This window comes from Oryctolagus cuniculus, chromosome 5, assembly GCF_051225735.1.
Source record: "Oryctolagus cuniculus isolate XC-2025 breed Fujian yellow rabbit chromosome 5, ASM5122573v1, whole genome shotgun sequence".
Lineage (NCBI taxonomy): Eukaryota > Metazoa > Chordata > Mammalia > Lagomorpha > Leporidae > Oryctolagus > Oryctolagus cuniculus.
In genome coordinates, this window is record NC_142871.1 from 139985598 (window position 1) to 140006539 (window position 20942).

At 54.5% G+C, this 20942-nt stretch overlaps 2 protein-coding genes across 3 annotated transcripts; one reads left to right on the forward strand and one right to left on the reverse strand.

Annotated features, from left to right (window-relative positions):
• Nucleotides 1-628: 628 nt before the first annotated feature.
• Nucleotides 629-6160, reverse strand: PRR3 (proline rich 3). Its single transcript, XM_008262677.5, has 5 exons — nt 5866-6160; nt 5547-5663; nt 4805-4867; nt 2168-2458; nt 629-1906 (listed from the first exon to the last, which is right to left on the reverse strand). Exons 2-5 carry the CDS (start codon nt 5644-5646, stop codon nt 1800-1802), a joined length of 561 nt encoding a protein of 186 aa, XP_008260899.1. The 5' UTR covers nt 5647-5663; nt 5866-6160; the 3' UTR covers nt 629-1799.
• Nucleotides 6161-6607: 447 nt separating this feature from the next.
• GNL1 (G protein nucleolar 1) lies at nt 6608-16019 on the forward strand. 2 transcript variants are annotated; one of them, XM_051854896.3, is made up of 12 exons: nt 6608-6836; nt 7243-7408; nt 7659-7795; nt 7900-8051; nt 8166-8237; nt 9155-9362; nt 9526-9621; nt 9983-10177; nt 14256-14434; nt 14510-14672; nt 15270-15410; nt 15671-16019. In XM_051854896.3, exons 1-12 carry the CDS (start codon nt 6764-6766, stop codon nt 15910-15912), a joined length of 1824 nt encoding a protein of 607 aa, XP_051710856.1. In that variant the 5' UTR covers nt 6608-6763; the 3' UTR covers nt 15913-16019. The 2 variants fall into 2 exon arrangements, with proteins under 2 accessions (XP_051710856.1, XP_089190462.1); XM_089334336.1 differs by lacking the exon at nt 15671-16019 and adding an exon at nt 15507-15570.
• Nucleotides 16020-20942: the final 4923 nt, after the last annotated feature.

Sequence of the window (20942 nt, forward strand, 5' to 3'; positions counted from 1 at the left end):
CTGAAGCCAGGAACCGGGAACTCCATCCTAGTGGCAGCTACTCAAATGCCTGAGACTTGATCTGTGGTCTCCCTGGTGCACTAGCAGGGAGCATGACTGAAGCAGGAGGTGTGGGCAGGACTTGATCCTAGGCACTCCCATAAGTATGGGACGTGGGCATCCCAAATAGTGGCTTAACCTGCTTTGCCACACCTGCCCTTCTTCATAGCCTTTTTGACAAGTGTAACTTTTTTATGTATTTGTGATTTGATGAACGTGTCTTCTGTAGATTTAAAATTCCTTGGTTTTGCTTGTTATCTCTAATGCATAGTGCATTGTCTGGTCCATGGATACTTGAAGACTACTTCTCATTACCACTCCATAAACACCAAACTTACAAACATAGGTAAAATGTTTAAAAAATCACCCCCACAGACACTTGACTTTTCTTCTGGTCTACAAAACATTGCCCTTGAACACACTGCAGCCAGCTCCAGGCCAACGGGATCTCAACGGTTCTTTCATGTTGGAAGAAACATAAGCTCTGTCACTGTCCATTACCACTGTGCGTGAACTGAACAAAGAATGAGCTGATGGACTCCATGAAGAACAGTGGCTGCACCTCCAAAGATGACCGGAACACAGGGAGTAAGGAAAATGTTCATTTTCACTGCATTTATTACTAATATATTAAAAAAAAGTTAAAAAGAAAAAAAAATTCATTCTCAGTTTTCCAACGGTTCTCCTCCAACCCTCCTGCCACCTAACTCCTGACCCATTTCTTCAGGGCCAGTTCAAGACTGAACCTGTTCACTGCCGTTTTCACAGAAAACAACCAGTGCCAGGGATGTGGACAGAGGGTTGGGAGAGGGCAACAGTACTGTCCAGGTTCCACCCAAAGATAGGCCAGGTGGGATTCACAGAATTCCAATGAGAGGGCCGCTGGCCTCACAATGACAGTGAAACTGAAGTGGGCTGGAAAGGAACTAGACGGGGCCCAGAGGCCCATGTCAGACCTGGAATAGCCAACACCAGGGGAACGGGAAGGAGCAGGGAGGCAGTCTGTGGAAAGCTTCACAATTCTCCCATGTTGGAGGGAAAGTTAAGAGGGCACCATGAGCTTCACTCATTTTGGCAGAAAAACATATTCTAGTGTTGAGAAGTCACAAAAATGCCACAGACACTGAGAAAGGCTACGAGGGGGCTGCAGAGTTTCACAAAGCACAGCGGTCACAGACCATAGCGGCGGGGATCATGCTACTGACAGAGAGACTACGGAATCCAAAAGCAGGGAGTGGGGCCTTTCAGGGAGGACCTCTGAGCCAGTCCCCCAAACTTGACCCCAGATCAGGCAACCTGGAGTTTCACGAGCAGCTGACAACATAGAGGATGTCACATTAAAAAAAAAAAAAAAAAAAAAAAAGTGAGAGACTTTAAAAACAAGCAGTTAGAGGGGGTAGGAAACCACTCCAGGGCTCTCAGGAATTGAGGGCAGTACTGGGGAATAGGTGGACAGATGTACAAGAAACAGCACCAACCAAAGAGGTTTCCTGTTTAGCAGTCACTTGGCGAGGGGGGAGGATCCAGGAGGCAGTTGAAGGGAGCAATGACGGGGTCCTGAAGGCCAGTCTCTGGAGGCTGGATCAGAAGAAAGTGTGGACACCACGCACGGGTGATGACTCACTTGGGACCCCAGACGGGAAAGGTGGTAGATGGGGGTGGGCAGAAGAGCCTCACAGTAGCCACCACAGGGCCACAGGGAAATGCATGCCCACGAGGTCACAGAGGGCTTCTTCCACCCTGGACGGGAAGGCACAGTCTCACAGAGGAGGTCCATTGACACCCGGGTGGTAGAAGGCACAGAGGTCTTCATATCGACAGTGGCCCTTTTTGGAAAAGTGTCGGCAGACAGGGCGGTCAGATTTGTCTGTGAACAAGTGAAAATTGGGCAGTTTAAAATCGGAGAAAAGAAGGAAGCAATTGTAATGACATGCAGAAACAGAGGAGGTCAGATTTCTTACTCCCCGCCATTTCGAGCTATTTGGGCATGGTGGTCTTTCTCTTGAGAGAGAAAGCAATCAGGGCCACTCCTACTTCAACAGGAAAAGGATATCCCAAAGGAGTCACAGGCATTCTGGAAACGAAGCCACTCACTCAGTGTGTACGGGTATAACAAAATGGACCTCACCTTCCATAACCTGGGGGCCATCCTTAGGTGGGCAGGTGTTCTTGATAAGAGACCAGCTTTTGAGCCTTCGAGGGTTTCTCTGTTCTTTGTGAAAGCTTTCCCTGGAGGGACCCCCATGGCCTGGCCCAGGAAAAGGAGGTTCAGCGTTGACCCCCCACCAACCACGACCATATGGACCACACCTGGGGCCAAGGCCTCCCCGCATTGGGCCTCTACCCCGGGGAGGAGGAGGGAGACTCAGCAGCGGTGGAATCATTGGTCCCCTTGCTCCCGGAGGACCTCTGTGAAAAGCTGGAGAAAGAGAAAGACACAGAAAAGCAATCAGCAAGCAGTTTAGCCCGACTCGGAAGCCTGTTTTTCCCCCTTTTATTGAAGTACAGTATATAGACAGAAAGATGCACAGACTTTTTTAAGTGTCAAACTCAGTTACCACAAAGTAAACAAGGCTGTGTTTCCACCACCCAGGTGAAGAGATAGAGCCTTATTAGCACTTCAAAAGGGCCCCCATGCTCCTCCCCCCTCCCAAAAGTCACGCTGTCCTGACTGCTCACACCACAGGTTAGTTTTTGCCCGTTTTTGAACTTCGCATAAATAGAATCATACAGTCTGCATTCTTTTGTGTCTGGCTTCTTTCGCCAACATCGTATTTGTGAGATTCATCCGGTTGCCAGTAGCAGTTCGTTCATTTTCATTGCAGTGTAGTTTCCCATTGCATACATACATAACAACTGATTTATCCATTCTACTGAAGATGGACATGTGGGTGGCTTCCAGTTTGGGGCTATAACGAAAAATGCTGCTATGAACATCTTTATACATGTCTTTGTTACACATACGTATGCATGCATTTCTGTTGAGTATATGTAGGTATTGCTGGGTCATAGAGCATATGTATGCTCAAATTTAATAATGTCAAGCTTTGTTATAAAATGTTTGTACCAATTTACACTCCCACCAGCAATTATCACACAGGCTTAACACTTGCTATGATCATTCTTTTTGATTTTGCCATTCTGGTGAATGTGAAAAGTGGTGAGTTGTTTTTTGCCTTTTATTGTGGTTAAAAATATTAAAAATGTACCATCTTAATTATGTATTAGTGTACAGTTCAATAGTGTTAAGTATATTCATGTTGTGAAACAGATCTTCAGAACTGTCTGTTGCAAAACTAAAACTCCGTACCCATTAAACAATTCCCTTTCCTCCATCCCTCTGCCCCCCAGCCCCTGGTAGCCACCATTCTATTGTTTCTATGAGTTTGACTTGAGATACCTCATGTAAGTGGAATCATACAGCATTTGTCTGTGACGGGCTTGTTTCACTTAGAAAGTCCTCCAAGTTCATCTGGGTTGTAGTTATGTGACAGCATTTTCTTCCTTTTTTAAGGTATTCCATTGTACTTTTATCTTCGCTTATCCATTCTTCTATCAATGGACATTTGGGTTGCTTCCAGGTCTTGCCTACTGGGAATACTCTACGAACATGGGTGGGCAAACATCTCCTCAAAACCCTGCTTTCAGTAATTTTGGATATATATCCACAAGTGGGACTGGATCATATGGCAGTTCTAAGTTTTTGAAGAAATTCCATATTGTTTTCCATAGTGCTTGTACCATTTTACAATCCCATCAATAATGCATACGAGTTCCAACTCCAACGTGGTATATTTTCATTCTGTATTTGATGACTAATGATGTTGACTACTAGTTCACACAGTTTGGGTCCATTAAGATCTCCAGAATCTGTTCTGGTCTTCTGCCAATTTTTCTAATGAACTGTCTGGAAGAGTTCTTCTTATATTCCAGATAAGAGCTCTTTATTGGTTATATTTGTTGAACATATCGTCTTCTACTCTATGGCTTCCTGTTAATCAATGTCATCTGATTAAAAGAAGTTTATGTTACCTAATGTAGTTGAATATAGTAATCTTTTCTTTATAATTTGTGTATGTGTATTTCTCATCTAAGAACTGTTAGCTACTCTAAGACCAAGAATATACACTTACTTTCTACAATAATTTTTCTTTTACCTTTTATACTTAGATCTGCAGTCCAACTAGTACTGTTATTTTTAAGACTGTGAGGAGGTTAAATTCCATTCGTTTCCTACACGACTATCCAACTGATCTAGCATCATTTATCGAAAAGACCACTTTTTCAGTTCTATCTTTATAAATGAAGAGCTCACACACGAAGACGTCAAAAAATTCACAGAAAACACATATTAGGAAAAAACCATGCATGCACTTTGAAAATTTTAGGCACCAAGATAAACTTATGTTTTAACTGTTTTCCATCAATTTTTTGAGGCACTTTCATTATGTGTGGGCCTGTTACTTGCCTTTTTAATCTGTTCTGTTGCATCAAAGTCACAGCTGTAACCACTGTAGCTTTACAAAAAATCTTGATGTTCAGAGTAGCCCTCTCACTTACACTGTCTTTACAGTCTCTCACCCTGATTCCCTGCATTTTCACGCCAATATTATGACTTTTCCAGTCTGTGAATGCATAACTTCTCTCCATTCACTTAGGCATCGAATCCTGGATTGTAAGATGTGAAATTCTTGCTAGGTTTCACTTCTCCTCTTGCACCCTTCTCCAGCATCTAATACAAGGATCCGGGTCCCCTCCTCCTCACCTGACTTGGGGTCACCAGGCTTTCCATTGGCCATGGGGGGAGGGCCCAGAAGGCTGGGTGGTCCTAAGAGTAGACATGAAAATACCGTCATCAGAATGGGCTATGATCCTGTCCTCAGATGTCCTTCTAGAATGCACTCCTTAACTCAATCAGCGAAGTGAGCTATGTATCATCAGTGTTGCACATTCTCACCCCATCTGTGGGCCCTTTCCTCTGCCAAGCTGTTTCCATGTTCTGCTAGAAAGCAGAGACTCAGGAAACCCGGTCATGCAGGAATGACGCTGACCACTGTCTTTCCCTCATACTGGTGCAACCACAACATCCTAGGTAATTCCAGGGCTAATTCAATCCCCCACCTGAACTGCTGGCCAATCAAACAGCTCTTTTCCCCTCCCCCTCCCCCAGGGGAGTGCTTAAAAGGCGGCCGCACTGCATTCTACCCTCCTAGTTTGATCTCAGACTGCGCTCCCACCCGCCACAGCCTGCAACATCGCGCCCCTCTCCTCCTGCGGCTGCGCACTCCGCACTTTAGCTTTTCCTCCCCCGCCTCCTCCAGAAAGGTTTGGGGGCCGGATAAAGGCCAGGAGTTCAGGTGAGTAAACTCCTGGCTTAAAGCTGCATGCAGGACAGCCCCTTCCCCTGCGCGTGCGCCCTCGCGCCTTCCGTGAGCGCCCCCTCCCCCGCACCTGCCTAGTCCCTGGCCCCAGCCTGGCCCAGCTGCCGAGAACGTGCGCTCCCTTACCCATGGGACAACCATCTTCCTCGTCTCCAGTCTCCTCCCGCTCGGGCCGTGGGGGCTGCTGTGGCGGCGGCTGCGGATTCTGCTTCTTTCGTTTCGGCATCGTGGCTGCGGCAATGGCTGCAGCGGGATTTGGAGGGCAGTGAGGAAGGGGCACGCTGGAAGCTGTTTCCGCTTCCGGGGGGAGCCCGGTGGGCAGCGGGGCTGAGGCTCCCGCCATTCCACTTCCGGGAGGCAGCGGGGAGCCCCTGCCGCGGCCGCACCCGCCCGAAAACCGCCCCGCTCCCGCTCTGCTAGGCACGGCGGCAACCTCAAACCTTACCTGTGCTGCATCTCTCCAAGTGCTTACAAGTGCCCTCTCCTCCGCCAAGAAACACCAGTGTGCTGCAGAGCCCACGGGCTTTCGGGCCGGACGGCCTGAGGAGAGAGCGGGCTGTCGCGTCCTAACGTCGCCACTTCCGGTGCCCTGTTACCATGGGAACAGCCGCAGGCACAACTCGGTGCCCTCTGACCTCCCTCCAAAAGTCCTTGTCCCACCTGGGTCTCCCTTCCCGCCCGCGCTTGGGGTCTGCAGACCCGCCCGTTAGCATCGAAATTCGGGTCCCAGCAGGTCCGCGCCCGGGAACCGGCAGAACGCCACCCGCCCCTTAAGACCTCCGGCCGTGCCCCACGAGTCGCCAGCAAGCGGGCTTCCCTCTCGGGGTGCTCCGTCTCCGCTTTCCACCCAGGCCAATCCCCGCTCGGTGCTGTCGCCTCGGCGCGTCCCCGCCCCCTCCCTCCGAAGGTAGCTGGGCCCGCCCTCCGCTCCGCCGCCCCCGCCAGGTGAGTGGTAGCGTCTCCCGGGAGCGCAAGGTAGTGATGACACGCGCCCCCCCTCCTGCGGGCGCCCGTTGGTAGCGTCCGTGACGGAGCGGGCCCGATCCTCCCACGCGCGCCTCCTTCTCCACCGCCGCTGCGCCCCGCCGGTGCCGCTGACTCTCACGTGCCGGCCGCCCGCCCCGTCCCCTCAGCCCCTCGCCTCGCTCCGGGAGAGACGTGACCACCCCGTGTCTGCTTTCCATCCCGGCAGCCGCCGCCGGCCGGCCCGGCCCGTCCGTGACGTCACCCGCTAGCCCCGCCTCCTCGAGGGTCCCGGGCCCTGGCGGCGGGGGCTGCCCCCGGGAGTCAGTTGAGGCGGCGGGAGCTCGGCGGAGGGGCGGGCCCGGTGACTGGTCCGGGCCATGCCGAGGAAGAAGCCCTTCAGCGTGAAGCAGAAGAAGAAGCAGCTGCAGGACAAGCGCGAACGGAAGCGAGGTCAGTGCGGGAGCGGGCGGAGGGGGCGGGGCTCGGGCTCCCGCACCTCTGAGGGAGGGGTGTGCCCGCTGCACCTGGGGAGGGGGCGTGGGAGGGGGCGGCGAGCGCGCGCCGAGGTGCGCGGGCGGCCGTGGAGGGGTTCCCCCATAGCTGGAAGGGGTGGGCGAGGATGGGGAGCTGGGGGAGGGGAAGCCGTTCCCGCAGCTCCCTGGAGCAGCGACTGCCCCCGCGCACATCCGGAGGGGTCCTGGGGCGCGTGGCTGGGAGGGCCGAGCCGCGGAGGAAGTTGGGTGGGTGGAGGGGAGCCAGGCCTCCCGGGGCTGGGGCCGGGGCGGGGGCGTGTGTGGGGGGGTCTTATGGCCCCTGAGAGCCGGCCAGCGCTGGCGTCACCGGCCCCTCCCCGCAGGACTTCAAGATGGGCTGCGCTCCAGTTCCAACAGCCGCAGCGGGAGCCGGGAGCGGCGGGAGGAGCAGACCGACACCTCGGACGGGGAGTCTGTGACCCATCACATCCGCAGGCTTAATCAGCAGCCTTCCCAGGGCCTGGGTCCGCGGGGCTACGACCCGAATCGGTGAGCGTGGAGGGGGGACTCTGGCCCCGGGCGTCCAGGGCAAGCCGGCTGCTGGCGGGTCGAGGTTCCCCCCGCCCCAAGCCGCCGCAGCCCTCCCTGACAAAGGGGCCCGAGAGTCTGGTTTTCGCTACTGTGGGAAGGAGAGAACGGTTGGCTGGGAGAGAGACTCTCAGCGGCTCCGGAGAGAAAGCTTGGCGAAGTTGTCTGGCTCCCGGGCTGGCGCTGGGTACCGCGGCCCGTGTTTCCTTAGATACCGGCTGCATTTCGAGCGGGACAGCAGGGAGGAGGTGGAGAAGAGGAAGAGAGCAGCCCGGGAGCAGGTGCTGCAGCCGGTCAGCGCCGAGCTGCTGGAGCTGGACATCCGGGAGGTCTACCAGCCCGGCTCAGGTGAGAGCGAGCGAGACCCCGGGGTGGACGGGTGAGCGGACAGTGAGCCAGGCAGGGGTCCTGAAACTTCTCCTGCTTCTTTGCACTTCTCCATGGATCCCCAGTGCTGGACTTCCCCCGCCGCCCACCTTGGAGCTATGAGATGTCCAAGGAGCAACTGATGAGCCAGGAGGAGCGGAGCTTCCAGGAGTACCTTGGGAAGATCCACGGGGCGTTCACCTCAGAGAAACTCAGCTACTTTGAGCACAATCTGGAGGTGACAGCGGGCTGGGGGCGGGACCGGGCCACAGCGAGCCGCGGTTGGGCGATCTGGGTCAGGCGAGACGGGGGCTCTGCCTCAAGTTCTCGCCCCCCAATCTTGTGTTTGCAGACTTGGAGGCAGCTGTGGCGAGTGTTAGAGATGTCGGACATTGTCCTGCTTATCACTGATATCCGACATCCAGTGAGTGCGGGGGCGGGGAGGGAGGGAGGTTCTTAGAGGATGAAGGGCAGGGGTGGGGGTTGGAGACAGAGAGGTTTTGTTCTTCCTTTCTTTCCAGCCTCCCCTACCCTGTGCTGATAACTGCAGTCAGGAACTCAGTTTGTTCATTCCCATCTCACCATAGTCTGTCACTCCTCTCCTGGCCAGCTGACACGCCTTCACCTTGTTTATCCTGACTCCCAGCCTAGCAGAGCCGGCCCTGTAGAAAGCCCCAGTGTGGAGCTCCAGAGGGTGTTGCGAGCCAGCTGGGAGCTCCATGCTGCCCAGGCCAAAGATGCCTTTTCCCCCTCTGTCGTCTTAGCCCGGCCACTCTGGTCGCTGTAGAACCCATGTGCGGTGTTGGGGGCGGGGGGGCTGAGGCTGTAGACTGTGCTGCTGGGCTACCCTGAGTGAGTGCTGGCTCTGCTGGAGAAAAGGAGGTCTATGGAGACTCTTAGGTTGGGGGGGCCCTCATGATGTGTACACATCCACTCACGGATTCAGGTGTGCCTGCACGTCTGTACACAGGCATATTTATACACGTGTTCACAAAACACGCTTAACACACAGACATGCACCTATGTGCTTGCACACACATATGCACGTGTACTCAAACGTGCACGTGAAAACAATACTTTCTACCCAACCCCCCATCCCTGTGCCTGACCCCTGCCTTTCCTTGAGTGTGCTGTGTGTTATTTCCTTGCCTGGTGTTCGATTCCCTGCTACCTGTGCCCATGACCTGGACCCTGGCTTTACTGTGTTCACCGTGGCTGCTGTACTGTTTTTGACCCAGACTCCAGTATGGGCAGGGCTTTGTCTCTAAGCTGGGCCTGGTGAGTGGGAGGGAGCTGGAGGCAGAGCACTCTGGGCCGACCGCTCGTTGTTCCCAATCCCAGGTTGTGAACTTCCCGCCAGCACTTTACGAGTATGTGACTGGAGAGCTGGGACTCGCCTTGGTGCTGGTCCTGAACAAGGTGGATCTGGCCCCGCCAGCCCTTGTGGTGGCCTGGAAGCACTACTTCCACCAGCACTACCCCCAGCTCCATGTCGTCCTCTTCACCTCTTTCCCACGGGACCCCCGCACCCCGCAGGACTCCAGTAGTGGTGAGCTGGCAGTGAAGAGCACCGTGGGAGAGGTGGGGTGGCAGGGGCCACAGGGGGGACACAGAGGGTCTTGTTGACCGGTGCTCGGTCTCAGGCCTAAGGGTGGTGAGCGAGATGAGGCATACAGCCCTGTGTGCTAACCCTCTTTCCCCTCCGATCTCAGTCTTGAAGAAGAATCGGAGGCGGGGGAGAGGATGGACTCGGGCTCTGGGGCCGGAGCAGCTGCTGAGAGCCTGTGAAGCCATCACTGCTGGGAAAGGTGTGTGGCCCTTGGTTGTGGGAGCCATGGGAGGCTGTGGGGGTGCCAAGCCCAGGAGTCGTTTTGCTCCCCGTCTGAGGACAGCCTCTCCCTGGTGGGTGGACGCTAGAGGCCGGGGACAGGGATGGAACCAGGAACAGATGGGCTTGCTGGGTGAAGAGAGACTGCAGGGGGACAGAAGCCCAGTGGCTTACTGCTCTGGTTTCCTGTACTTCACAGCAGCGTGTGTGCTTCTAGTGTGGGGTCAGGTGCCGGCCAAGGTTGTTCTCTAGCCTTCGGTTGTGCAGGTCGGCACTGCAGGTGCCATTGTCACACAGCGGGCCCCAGGAGAACCTCTGTCCTCTTGTCCTTCTCTGAGCAGTGGACTTGAGCAGTTGGCGGGAGAAGATTGCCCGGGATGTGGCCGGGGCCACCTGGGGCAATGGCTCCGGGGAAGAGGAAGAAGAGGAGGATGGGCCAGCAGTCCTGGTGGAGCAGCAGACTGACTCAGCGATGGAGCCCACGGGCCCAACCCGGGAGCGCTACAAGGACGGGGTGGTGACCATTGGCTGCGTGGGTGAGGAAGCGGCTGCCTGTGCGTGGTGGCGTCCCCGGGGTACAGGAGTTCAGGATTTGGAAAAGAGTGAAGGAGATCAGTTCTCTGAGGCGGGACCTCTGCCTGTGGTCATAGACAAGGCAGGGGAGGCCATCCGCTGTAGTGGAGGGCCCGGGCAGCCTCAGGGAAGTCCCACCTCTTCTCAGCAGTGAGATCTGGGCAGGTTATTTGAATCTCTCTTTCTTTCTCTCTCTCTCTCTTTCTTTTTTCTTTCTTTCTTTTTTTTTTTTTTTTTTTACTTTAAGATGTATTTGTTTGAAAGGCAGGGTTGCAGAGAGGCAGAGGCAGGAAGAGAGAGAGAGAGGTCTTCCATGTGCTAGTTTACTCCCCAAATGGCCACAATGGCCAGAGTTGGGCCAATCTGTAGCCAGGAACGTTTTCTGGGTCTCCATGTGGGTGTGGGAGCCTAAGGATTTGGGCCATCTTCCACTGCTTTCCCAGGCCATAGCAGGGAGCTGGATCAGAAGTGGAGCAGCTGGGACTCAAACTGGTACCCATGGGGGGTGGGGGGTAAGCGGCCTTACCCGCTATGCCACAGCACCGGCCCCTCACTTTCATTTTTAAAGTGGGGAATTTTTTACCCAATTAAAAGAATAGTTGTGAGGAATGAAGGGAATAGGGGCTTCTGATACACAGTAGTAACAGAGGTGATGGTGGTGGTTGTTAAGATGTAGCAGTTATGCACCAGCCGGACGAGAATACTCCCCGATTCCATCATCATCATCGTAATTAGACCCGAGGACGGCGCGTGTTAAATCCTGGTAGCAGCAGGGAGTAGTTTCCGTGCAGGTCATCACGCTTTAAGTGTGTTGTCAGGGACAGGCTCCCCTCAGTTAAGGGCTCTGTGACAGCTCCGAGTGGGGGGAAAGGAGTGTGTGCCTGGGACCCAGGGCGCTGTCCAGGTTGGGGGAGAGGTGTGAAGGGACCTTGTGAAGTTATGACATCTGAGATAATAGCAGTGGGGAGAGAGCCTGACTCCGGAGCAGCCCGGCAGGGCTCCTTTGAAGTGCCTCCACCTGTGTTTCAGCGTCTCCTTTGTCCTGGGCAGAGCCAGCCTGATGGCTGAGTGATTGCTCCCTGATGTCCGATCCTAGGTCTCAGTCGCAGGGCCCTCTGCTCCCTCCCTTGGTAGAGTGAGAGGAGAGTGCTTTGCCCGGGAAGCCCTGAGTGTAGACTTGTCATCAGTTCTCACTCATTTACCCGCTGAACGAAGGTTTCCCGAGCGCCCGCCGTCAGGGCAGGTGCCATGCTGGTGATGGACGCGCCACCGGGGACATGACGCGGAAGTCCCCACACTCAGTGCAGCTTACTTCTCTCGCGAGTAGACAGATTTGTGATCCGCAGTTATTATTCAGGGGCAACAAAGCAAAATCAAGCATTGACGGGGGATGGAGAGTGACTGGGGCCTCAGGGGGAGCCTCCCCAGGAGAGCCCTGGGTAACAGGGAGTGACCCACTCGGAGCTAGGAGGGTAGCGAGAGAAAGGGTCTGGAGGCGAGAAGAAGCTTCATGATCCCGGGACCAGCAGGAGTGCCGGGGGCGGGGACAGGTCTAGTGACCGGTTATGACGGGCATTTTGGGTTTTCATCTAAGTCTCGTGAGATTTTTTTTCCTATCTACTGGAGAATAAATGGTAGTGATGGGCAAGAAAGGAAAGCAGAGAGCCGTCAGAGGCCATTATCCTGGTCTAGGAGAGAAGTAGGAGTTGCTTAGGTAGGGTGGTGGAGTCGGAGGTGGTAAGGCGGGATCAAACACAGGATCTATTTAAAAAAAAAACATGCATGTGTGTAGAGAGAGAACGTGCGTGCATACACTTCCATCTGCTGGTTCACTCTTTTTATTTTTAAAGATTTATTTATTTATTTGAAAATCAGAGTTACACAGAGGAGAGGCAGAGAGAGAGAGAGAGAGATCTTCCATCTGCTGGTTTACTCCCCAGTTGGCTATAATGGCCGGAGCTATGCCAATCTGAAGCCAGGAGCCAGGACCTTCCTCTGGCTCTCCCACAGGGGTACAGAGGCCCAAGGACTTGTGCCATCTTCCACTGCTTTCTGAGGCCATAGAAGAGAGCTGGATCGGAAGTGGAGCAGCCAGATCTTGAACCGGCACCCATATGGGATGCCGGCAACGCAGGTGGCAGCTTTACCTGTTATGCCGCAGTGCCGGCCCCTGGTTCATTCTCAAAATGCCTGCAACATTAGGGTAGGTGGAAACTGGGAGTCAGGAACTCCAAATCCAGGTCTCCAACTTGGGTGGCAGGAACCCAATTACTTGAGCCATCGCCACTGCCTTCCAGGGTCTGCATTAGCAGGAAGCTGGAGCCAGGAGCCAGCCGGGTATTGAACCCAGATACTCTGATAGGGGATGCAAGCATCTCAGTGGGCATCTTGCCTGCTGGGCCACGTGCCCACCCCAGGATGTGTTCTGAACGTAGAAAAAATGAGGTTGCTCATGGCTTGCACTCGGCGTGCAGGAGAAAGCCAGGAAGAAAGGACCTCCAGGTTGCATTCTGAGCAACTGGAATTACTGCAGTAGACTGGGAGGGGGAGGAGCCCGTGGAATGGGGAGGAGGAAACCGAAGGGGTGAACAGTGGCAGTGCAGGGAGCCTCACGTGGCATTGTGTGGAAGGAGCCTGCTGCCACAGCTTCCACGCTTGTGAAGTTCAAAAGCTGCAGACTGAAGCTACACCATTCAGAGATCCAGGCACAGGTCATCAATGAAGAAGGAATACAAGGAGGGCCAGCGTTTGGCACACCAGGTTTAGCTGCTACTTGCGACGCTGACATCCCATATCGTGCTGGCTCAAGCCCTGGCTGCTCCGCTTCTGATCCAGCTCCCTGCTAAGACATGTGGGGAAGTTTGAGTGCTCAAGTCCCTGCCACCCACTTGGGAGGCCTGGATGGAGATCCTGATTCCTGGCCTTGTCCTGGCCCAGCCCTGGCTGTTGTTGCCATTTGAGGAGTGAACCAGTGGATGGAACATCTCTCTCTCTTCGCTTCTCTTCCTTGCTCTCATTCTCTGCCTTTCAAATAAACAAATCTTTAAAAAAAAAAAGAAAAAGAAACATTAGGGGTGGAGTCTCGAGTCAGGCAAAGGCTCACATCAAAAGGCAGAGAGAGTTAGGATGGAGAAGAACAGGGTGCGGTCAGTACCTCACTCTGGGTCCAGGGCTGCATGGAATGGGGTTCATGTGGCTGCACACTGATACTGTGTGTGTTTTGTTGTGTGTTACATAGACACAAGGAAGATGGCACAAAGAAGTGGTGAGAAAAAGCTTTAAAGGAGTTTCTCTATAATCGGGAGAGAGAACTGGGGCTGGTGAGCGTTGAAGAGTTGTTCCTTCCCTCTTAGGGAAGGAGGCCTCCAGCGTGCCTTCGGGCTGCCCAGGAGCAGGTGCTGGGTGGGCGGAGCCTTGCATCTTACAGGGCTGGGATTTGGTCAGATGGGTAGGACAGAGGGGAGAGGCAGAACCACGGCCTTGTCCGCTGGGTCGTGGAATCTGAGGTGGGTCAGGAGGGGCCTGAGGACACATGTTGCGTGTTGCATGGTCTCGCTGTGCTAGAGTCGGGAGCAAAGACTCCCTGGATGAAGGGACCAGAATAGGGGAGCTGGGAAGATGGATGTCAGGAGGAAGAGAGGTGCAGGAACCTGAAGCCTTCCAGATGTGACTGCCGCAGCGGTCGCCCAGGGGGCATGAAGGAAATGGTGTCTGGAGCTGAGTCGCAGGCGGGGCAGACAGCGCGGTCAGCCAGCCTGAAGGTGCTGGCGGGGGAGAGTGGCAGTGAGCCCCGAGGCATCTCGCTGTGCTGGCGCAGGCTCGACCTGCACCGTTGATTCCCCCTGACCTCTGTGAGGCAGAGACACCTGCCCTGTGGATCCAGGAAGTACATTGCCTGAGGTCACTGCACTGGGAAATGGAGAGGCTGGGACCTGAGCACGGCGGGCGGGAGCCCAATCTATCGTTCGCAAGGGTATACCCCTTCCCTAGGTCCTGAGCCTCCGCGGAGGACCTGTCAAATGTCTGTCGTCTTTGTCTCAGGTTTCCCCAACGTGGGCAAGTCCTCGCTCATCAACGGGCTGGTGGGGCGCAAGGTGGTGAGCGTCTCCAGGACCCCTGGGCACACGCGGTACTTCCAGACCTACTTCCTCACCCCGTCCGTGAAGCTCTGCGACTGCCCCGGCCTGATCTTCCCCTCCCTTCTGCCCAGGCAGCTGCAGGTGCGCAGGCAGACCGGGTGGGGGGCGAGGAGAAGCGCCGGGTGGGAGCTGAGTGCTTGTTTCCACCCCCTGCAGGTCCTGGCAGGGATCTACCCCATCGCCCAGATCCAGGAGCCCTACACGGCTGTGGGCTACCTGGCCTCCCGCATCCCCGTGCAGGCCCTGCTGCACCTGCGCCACCCGGAGGCCAACGACCCCTCAGCAGAACACCCCTGGTGTGCCTGGGACATCTGCGAAGGTGAGCGCCCTGCTCCTGGCTTCTCACCTCTCTCTTTCTTTTTTTAAGGTTTACTTTAGGTTATTTACAAAGCAGAATAACAGAGATCTCCCCCAGCTGGTTCACTCCCCAAATGGCCACATTAGTTGGGGCTGGCCCAGGCTGAGTAAGGAGTCTGGAAGTCGCCTGGGTCACCCACAGGGGAGGCAGGGGTCCGGGTACTCAGGCCAGCTTCTGCCACCCTCCCAGGGGCAGTGGCAGAGAGCTGGATCAGAAGTGCAGCGAGGGGGACTCCAGCTGGTGCTCCTGTATGGGATGCCGGCGTTGGCAGGCTGCAGCTTAGCCCGCTGCGCCGCACTGCCAGCCCTGCCTCTCGCCTCCTGACTCTCCTCCCGCTGCCCTCCATTCCCGTGGGCCTCGCTCTTTACCCTGCCCTGTCTTTTCCTTCCTCTCCATAGAGATTCTGCCACTGATGAAGCAGCCGTGCACGCAGCCCCAGGCTGCTACTGCAGGGTCAGCAAGATCTTTAGGCCTAGGATGTTTGGGGGCAAAACCGGGAGGACTGTGTTGGCACCTGGCTAGCCAGCTTCCCTTCCCATCCTTCTTCTCTCCCTGCAGCCTGGGCAGAGAAACGCGGTTACAAGACAGCCAAGGCAGCCCGCAATGATGTGTACAGAGCGGCCAACAGCCTCCTGCGGCTGGCGGTGGACGGCCGCCTCAGCCTGTGTTTCCACCCGCCGGGCTACAGCGAACAGAAAGGTCAGAGCCCAGATACTCTCCCCCAGGCCCCTCCATGGTGTGGGCAAGAGGGTATGGGCTTTGTGGCTGAAGGCTGACGTTGACGCGTGTCCACAGCTTCTGTCCAGCTCTGTGCACGTGGGAGGTTGAGCGAATGAAGGATCGCCAGCAGCTGTCTCAATGGTTTTTCCTCCTAGTTCTTGCCTCTTGCCCGTCTCTCTGGCTTTTAGTTCCTTGCTCAAAACTCTTCCCCCGTTCTCTTTCTTGTTTTGGTTCCCCAGGCACCTGGGAGTCTCATCCAGAGACCACGGAGCTGGTGGTTTTACAGGGCAGGGTGGGGCCAGCAGGTGACGAGGAGGAGGAGGAAGAGGAAGAGCTGAGCAGTTCCTGTGAGGAGGAGGGAGAGGAGGACCGGGATGCGGATGAGGAGGGAGAAGGGGAGGAGGACACCCCAGGCTCAGCCCCAGGGTCCAGCCTGGCCGCCCGAAACCCTTATGCCCTGCTGGGTGAGGACGAGTGCTGAGTCCCCGCCCGTGGCCATCTTCCCACCCACTGTCTCTGCTTTTGGACTGACCCAGGGGTATCATCCCTCCGCCGCCCCAGTTGTGAATAAAGATTGTCTGCTTTGTAGCCCCTTCCCCAGATGAACTGAGGTGAGAGCGCTGCTTCAGGCTGAGCTGCGGGGGCCTGACCCCTCCGCCCTTCTTTCCATATACTCTTAGCAGTTAACTCAGTGGGTTCTTAGGCCCTGAAGCCTGCCTCCTGCCTGCTCTCTCACCATGCAACTTAGGAATCCCATCATGCACGTGGGGCGGGGCGGTCCAAATCCAGGCCTCTTGGTGTTGGTGCGGGTCCCTCTGACCAGAGTGGCAGCCCTGCGCGCGCCCCCTGCTGCCCGACCTGGGTTATACCAGGAGCTTCTGGGAGAAGGTTCTCAGTCTGATGCCTTCAAGGGAGATTTTTACAGGAATTTTTCAAATCCAACAAGTGTTTCTCGAGGGTCTGCCACGTGTGTTGACCCGGATTAAGTGCTGATCCTACAAAGGTGCGCACACAGGGGCCTGACCGAAATTCACAGCCTGGCTGCGCCGAGCATTTGGGTTAGCAAGGGCGTACAGTGTCTCCACATCCTGGGGTTTCAATTGCTGCGATTCTAGAACTTCCTTTTGGTAGAAATCTTTAGAAGATTTGGCAGCTAGAGGTCTACACAAGACTTGAGAGAGGATGCAGAACCAGTCCCAGGGAGCACCGGGTTAGGGGCTGTGCCAGGAGGCAGCAGGTGGTCAGGGCCACCAGGCGTGTGGGCTCCGAGTTTCAGCAGCAGCCATCTCTTGAGTCAGGGCTTACGTGTGACTGCGTTCTCTGTAGTCGACCCCAACAGCAAGAGTTACCTCTTAGAGAACAGGGAGGATGGGCTTTGCTTTGTGGGCTGCCGCAGTGGGGCTGGGCTGGATGGCAGCGAAACGGGCGGTTTGTCAGGGTGACCATTAGCTGTCAGGGTGAGAAGAGGGAGCACCAGATTGCTTTTCCTCGGTCACCACGTCCCCATTCGGGCCCTGCATCACTGGGCAGTTGCGCTAATGGCCAGCAGAGACCCTGTCACCCAAGGAGCAAAGAAAAGTCATTTAGAAGCGGTTGCACATCCCTTCAAAGCCCACACCCTCCCTGGTCCTAGCGGGACAGACGTGCCGATATCTGCGTTCCCGTGCAAGGTTGACATACCCAGAGCATGTGAATGTGCTTGCAGTCGGCCCAGAGTGCACTGGAAAAGGGAAACCTCCCAGCTGGGAGAGCTGCCACCTGTCTCACCAGGGGCTCGGTAGCTCCACAGATGGCTCTTCTGATGGAGGAAGGGGGAGCCCCAGGCCACTCCCTGGAGGGTTCCTGATGGTCAGGGATGCTGGGGGGGGGGGGGGCTTCTCCACTGCAGGAGGTGGGGCAGGGACGTTGGATCCATTTCCTTAAGAGGAAGAAAAGTCAGTTCTGTTGGTAGCCCTGCTGCTTTCCCTGTGTTGCTGGTCTGGGGCACCTACATCAGCGCTGATGAGTGAGGGGTCCCTAGCAGAACAGAGGTGCAAGCTGAGGCCTGAAGACCCTTTAACCAGACGTGGGGCTGGCAGAGAGGTGCAAAGCTGGGGAACGGTGAAGCTGGAGAGGTAGGGCTTGGTCCAGCTGCTGCTGGGCCCTGGCAGCCGGGGGGAGGTGTCCGCTTCATCGAGAGGAACTGAAGACCATTAAGCCCAGGACCAAAAGAGAGAACCGTGCCTTCGAGAGATCCCTGAGACCGCAGCGTGGAAAGTGCTGTAGACGAGAGAGATCAGGATGAAGAGAATGGGAGCCAGAGGTGGGGGTGGTGGCAGATGGGAAGAAGGGGACTAGATTTCTGTGGGGTGCTCAGGGGCCAGCGTGGAGGGGCCTTGCGGTTCTTTGGCCGTGTGATGAGGGGAGAGGCGCGCGCCAAGAGTGCACGTGGGGCCTCTGAGTTGGCAGCTGGGTAGGTGATGGGGTTTGGGGAAGAAGGAGTCTCGCTAGAGACTGATCTAGGGCATGGGCAGGGAGGAGGAGGACGCGGGTGGGGGCATCCAAGGTATGCGACGTGAGAGAAGGCTGAGGAAGCGCGGGCACGTGCAAGCGAGCCAGGAGAGAAGTAGCTAGGCAGTTCCCTCGGAGAGGTGAGCTCGTGGGGCCCGGGTGTCGGAGGCGTGGAGGTGGGGAGAGCATCGCCAAGAAGCTTGGCTGTGGTTGCAACGAAGGAGAGGTGGAGGGAGTTGAGGCTTGCCCGCGTCTGCAGCGTTTTGCTCAGACGCAGGGGGTGGGCTGAGCGCGCAGGCAGTGCGGCGGGGAGCTGGAGGGTCCCGGGGCAGGGACCACCCTCAGGCGGGAGCCCTTGGCTCCAGATCACCTCCCAAGAAACTGCGCTGACATTCAGCCGGCTCGCACTGGTAGTCGTTAAAACACTTCTGTACCAGTTAGTGAGTAGTGTAAGAGTAACTGCGGTAAGCAGTAAAAGTAATTCTAATACGAACACATCGGTTGGCAACAGCCATTGGTAAATGGGCTTCCCCCGGCACCCAGGAAGCTTTGCAGCGCCATCTGCCGGTGAGGAAGCACCACTGCAGGCCGAGAGGCTGCTTTGCACTGCAAAATTGCCTGCTCAGATTACCTTCCGGCTATGGAGTTGCTACTGTTTCTGGATAGTTTAGCTTCTACCTTGACTTTATTGTTAGTGCATTGTCACTCTTGTGTCGGAAGCAAGTTTCAGTGTTTTACTATTTACAAATTCTAGGATTTTTAATAAAATATTAAAGCCAAACTTGAATGAAGAGACCACAGAGTTTTCATTATGTTTCTTAATGTGTGTTTCTTAATGTGCCTTTTGAAAAAAAAAATCATAAACGAGAACATTTTGATTCCCCAGAACAAAGGAGAGGTAATATTAACGAGCCTCAGCTTGGAATGTCTTCTGTTATTGTGCAGAAATCAGGATAGTGTAAAAATTCTTTCCAACTTTCTAGTTTGAAAGTTTTCTAACACAGAAGAAGACCATAAACACCCAAATGGGGTAGATGTTTGGCACAGCGAGTAAGACGCTGCTTGGGAGGGGCCGGCGTTGTGGGTAAAGCTGCCATGTGTGACACCTGGCATCCCCTATGGGTGCCAATTCGTGTTCCAGCTGCTCCACTTCTGATCCAGCTCTCTGCTGCTGGCCTGAGAAAAGCAGTGGAAGATGGTCCAAGTCCTTGGGCCCCTGCACCTATGTAGGAGACCAGGAAGAAGCTCCTGGTTCTTGGTTTTGGTTTGGCCCAGCCAGGGCTGTTGTGGCCATCTGGGGCGTAAACTGGCAGATGGAAGATCTCTGTCTCCCTTTCCCTCTGCTTCTTTCTCTCTGCCTTTTGAATAAAAATAAAATAAAGATGCTGCTTGGGATACTCACATCCCAGAGATAAAATTTTTACTTACCTAAATAAGTAAAGCTGGGAAAAGTTCAAAAGCTAATACATTTTTGGAAAAGATAAAAAATGCTATGAAAGGCATTTTAATTTGGAAAGTTTGAATATGGACAGATGTTAGATTACACTAGGGATTACTAATTGATTAGCTATGATAATTCTGTTGTGATTGTGGAGGAGATGTACCCGAAGTATTTAGGGATGAATGGTCCCGGTATTTGCAGTGTATTTTAAATGGTTCAGAAAAGATAGGTGGAGACAGATATGAAAGATAGGTGGAGACAAAGCAAAGATGGCAAAGTTAGGGTTTGCTGAATCTGTGTTGAGTTGCTTGGGTGATTTTTTTTGAAAGACCATTATTGTTTTTAATAGATTTTTTAAAAGGCTTATTTATTTGAAAATCAGAGTTACACAGAAAGAGAAGGAGAGGCATAGAGAGAGAGAGGTCTTCCATCCGCTGGTTCACTCCCCAGTAGGCTGCAATGGCTGGAGCTGCGCCAAGCTGAAGCCAGGAGCAGAGAGTTCAGACCAGGGCTCTGGGAACCGCATGTGTTAGGTGAGGACCTGCTGCCTGCCAGGATGCACTTCAGCAGGAAGCCGGAACTGGGAGCAGAGCTGAGACTCTGCCCCAGGCACTTCCATGTGGCTGCCCTGCCGGCATCCCAAGCACCATCTTAACCATTGTGCTGACTCCTGCCTCCACATTGTTAAAAAGTGCCCTCCCCTCCTTTTTACCCTGGAAAACCCAGTCTTTCTTCTCTGAACCGGCTCTGAAGAGACCAGGCCAGTTTTCTTACAGAATCTTCTACATTCTGGAGTTATCTCATTTTTCTGTGGTACCATTTAACTTGCTCCTTCATCATTAAAAAAAAAAAATTTTCTTGGGGCTGGCACTGTGGTGTAGAATGTTAAGCCTCCACTTGCAGAGCTGGCATCCCATATGGGTACCAGTTCAAGTCCTGGCTGCTCTACTTCTGATCCAGCTCCCTGCTTAATGCATTTGGAAAAGCAGCAGAAGATGGCCCAAGGACTTGGGCCCCTGCAGTGCTTGGGAGATCTGGATGAAGCTCCTGACTCCTGGCTTCAGCCTGGCCCAGCCCTAGTCATTGTGGTCATTTGGAGAGTGAACCAGTGGATGGAAGATTCTCTCTCACTCTCTTTTTCTCTCTCTCTCCCTTTCTCCTCTTTCTGTATCTCTACCTTTCAAATAAATAAGTAAATCTTTAATAAAAAAAAAAAAGACTTGCTTATTTATTTGAAGGTCAGAGTTGCAGAGAGAGAGAGAGAGAGAGAGAGAGAGAGAGAGAGAGAGATCTTCCATCTCATGGGTCACTTCCCAAATGGCTTGCAATGGCTAGTGCTGGGTCAGGCTGAAGCCAGGAGCCAGGAGCTTCATCCAGGTCTCCCATGTGGGTGCAGGGGCCCAAACACTTGGGCTTTTCCCAGGCCATTAGCAGGTAACTGGATCGGAAGTGGAGCAACCGGGACAGGAACAGGTGCCCATATAGGATGCTGGGATCACAGGAGGCAACTTTACCACTAAGCCACAGTGCCAGCCCCTCCCTTTCTTGATATGATTATAGATCAGTGCTAATCCTTGACC

Excerpts from the sequence above, each read along its gene's own strand:
- GNL1 (XM_051854896.3), top strand. The coding sequence starts at position 6,764 with ATGCCGAGGAAGAAGCCCTTCAGCGTGAAGCAGAAGAAGAAGCAGCTG. Across the intron at positions 7,409-7,658 it reads CGGGGCTACGACCCGAATCG|ATACCGGCTGCATTTCGAGC; the intron begins GTGAGCGTGGAG and ends GTGTTTCCTTAG. Across the intron at positions 14,435-14,509 it reads TTCTGCCCAGGCAGCTGCAG|GTCCTGGCAGGGATCTACCC; the intron begins GTGCGCAGGCAG and ends CACCCCCTGCAG.
- PRR3 (XM_008262677.5), bottom strand. The coding sequence starts at position 5,646 with ATGCCGAAACGAAAGAAGCAGAATCCGCAGCCGCCGCCACAGCAGCCC. Across the intron at positions 4,868-5,546 it reads GGAAGATGGTTGTCCCATGG|GACCACCCAGCCTTCTGGGC; the intron begins GTAAGGGAGCGC and ends GTCTACTCTTAG. Across the intron at positions 1,907-2,167 it reads TGGCCCCCAGGTTATGGAAG|ACAAATCTGACCGCCCTGTC; the intron begins GTGAGGTCCATT and ends ACTTGTTCACAG.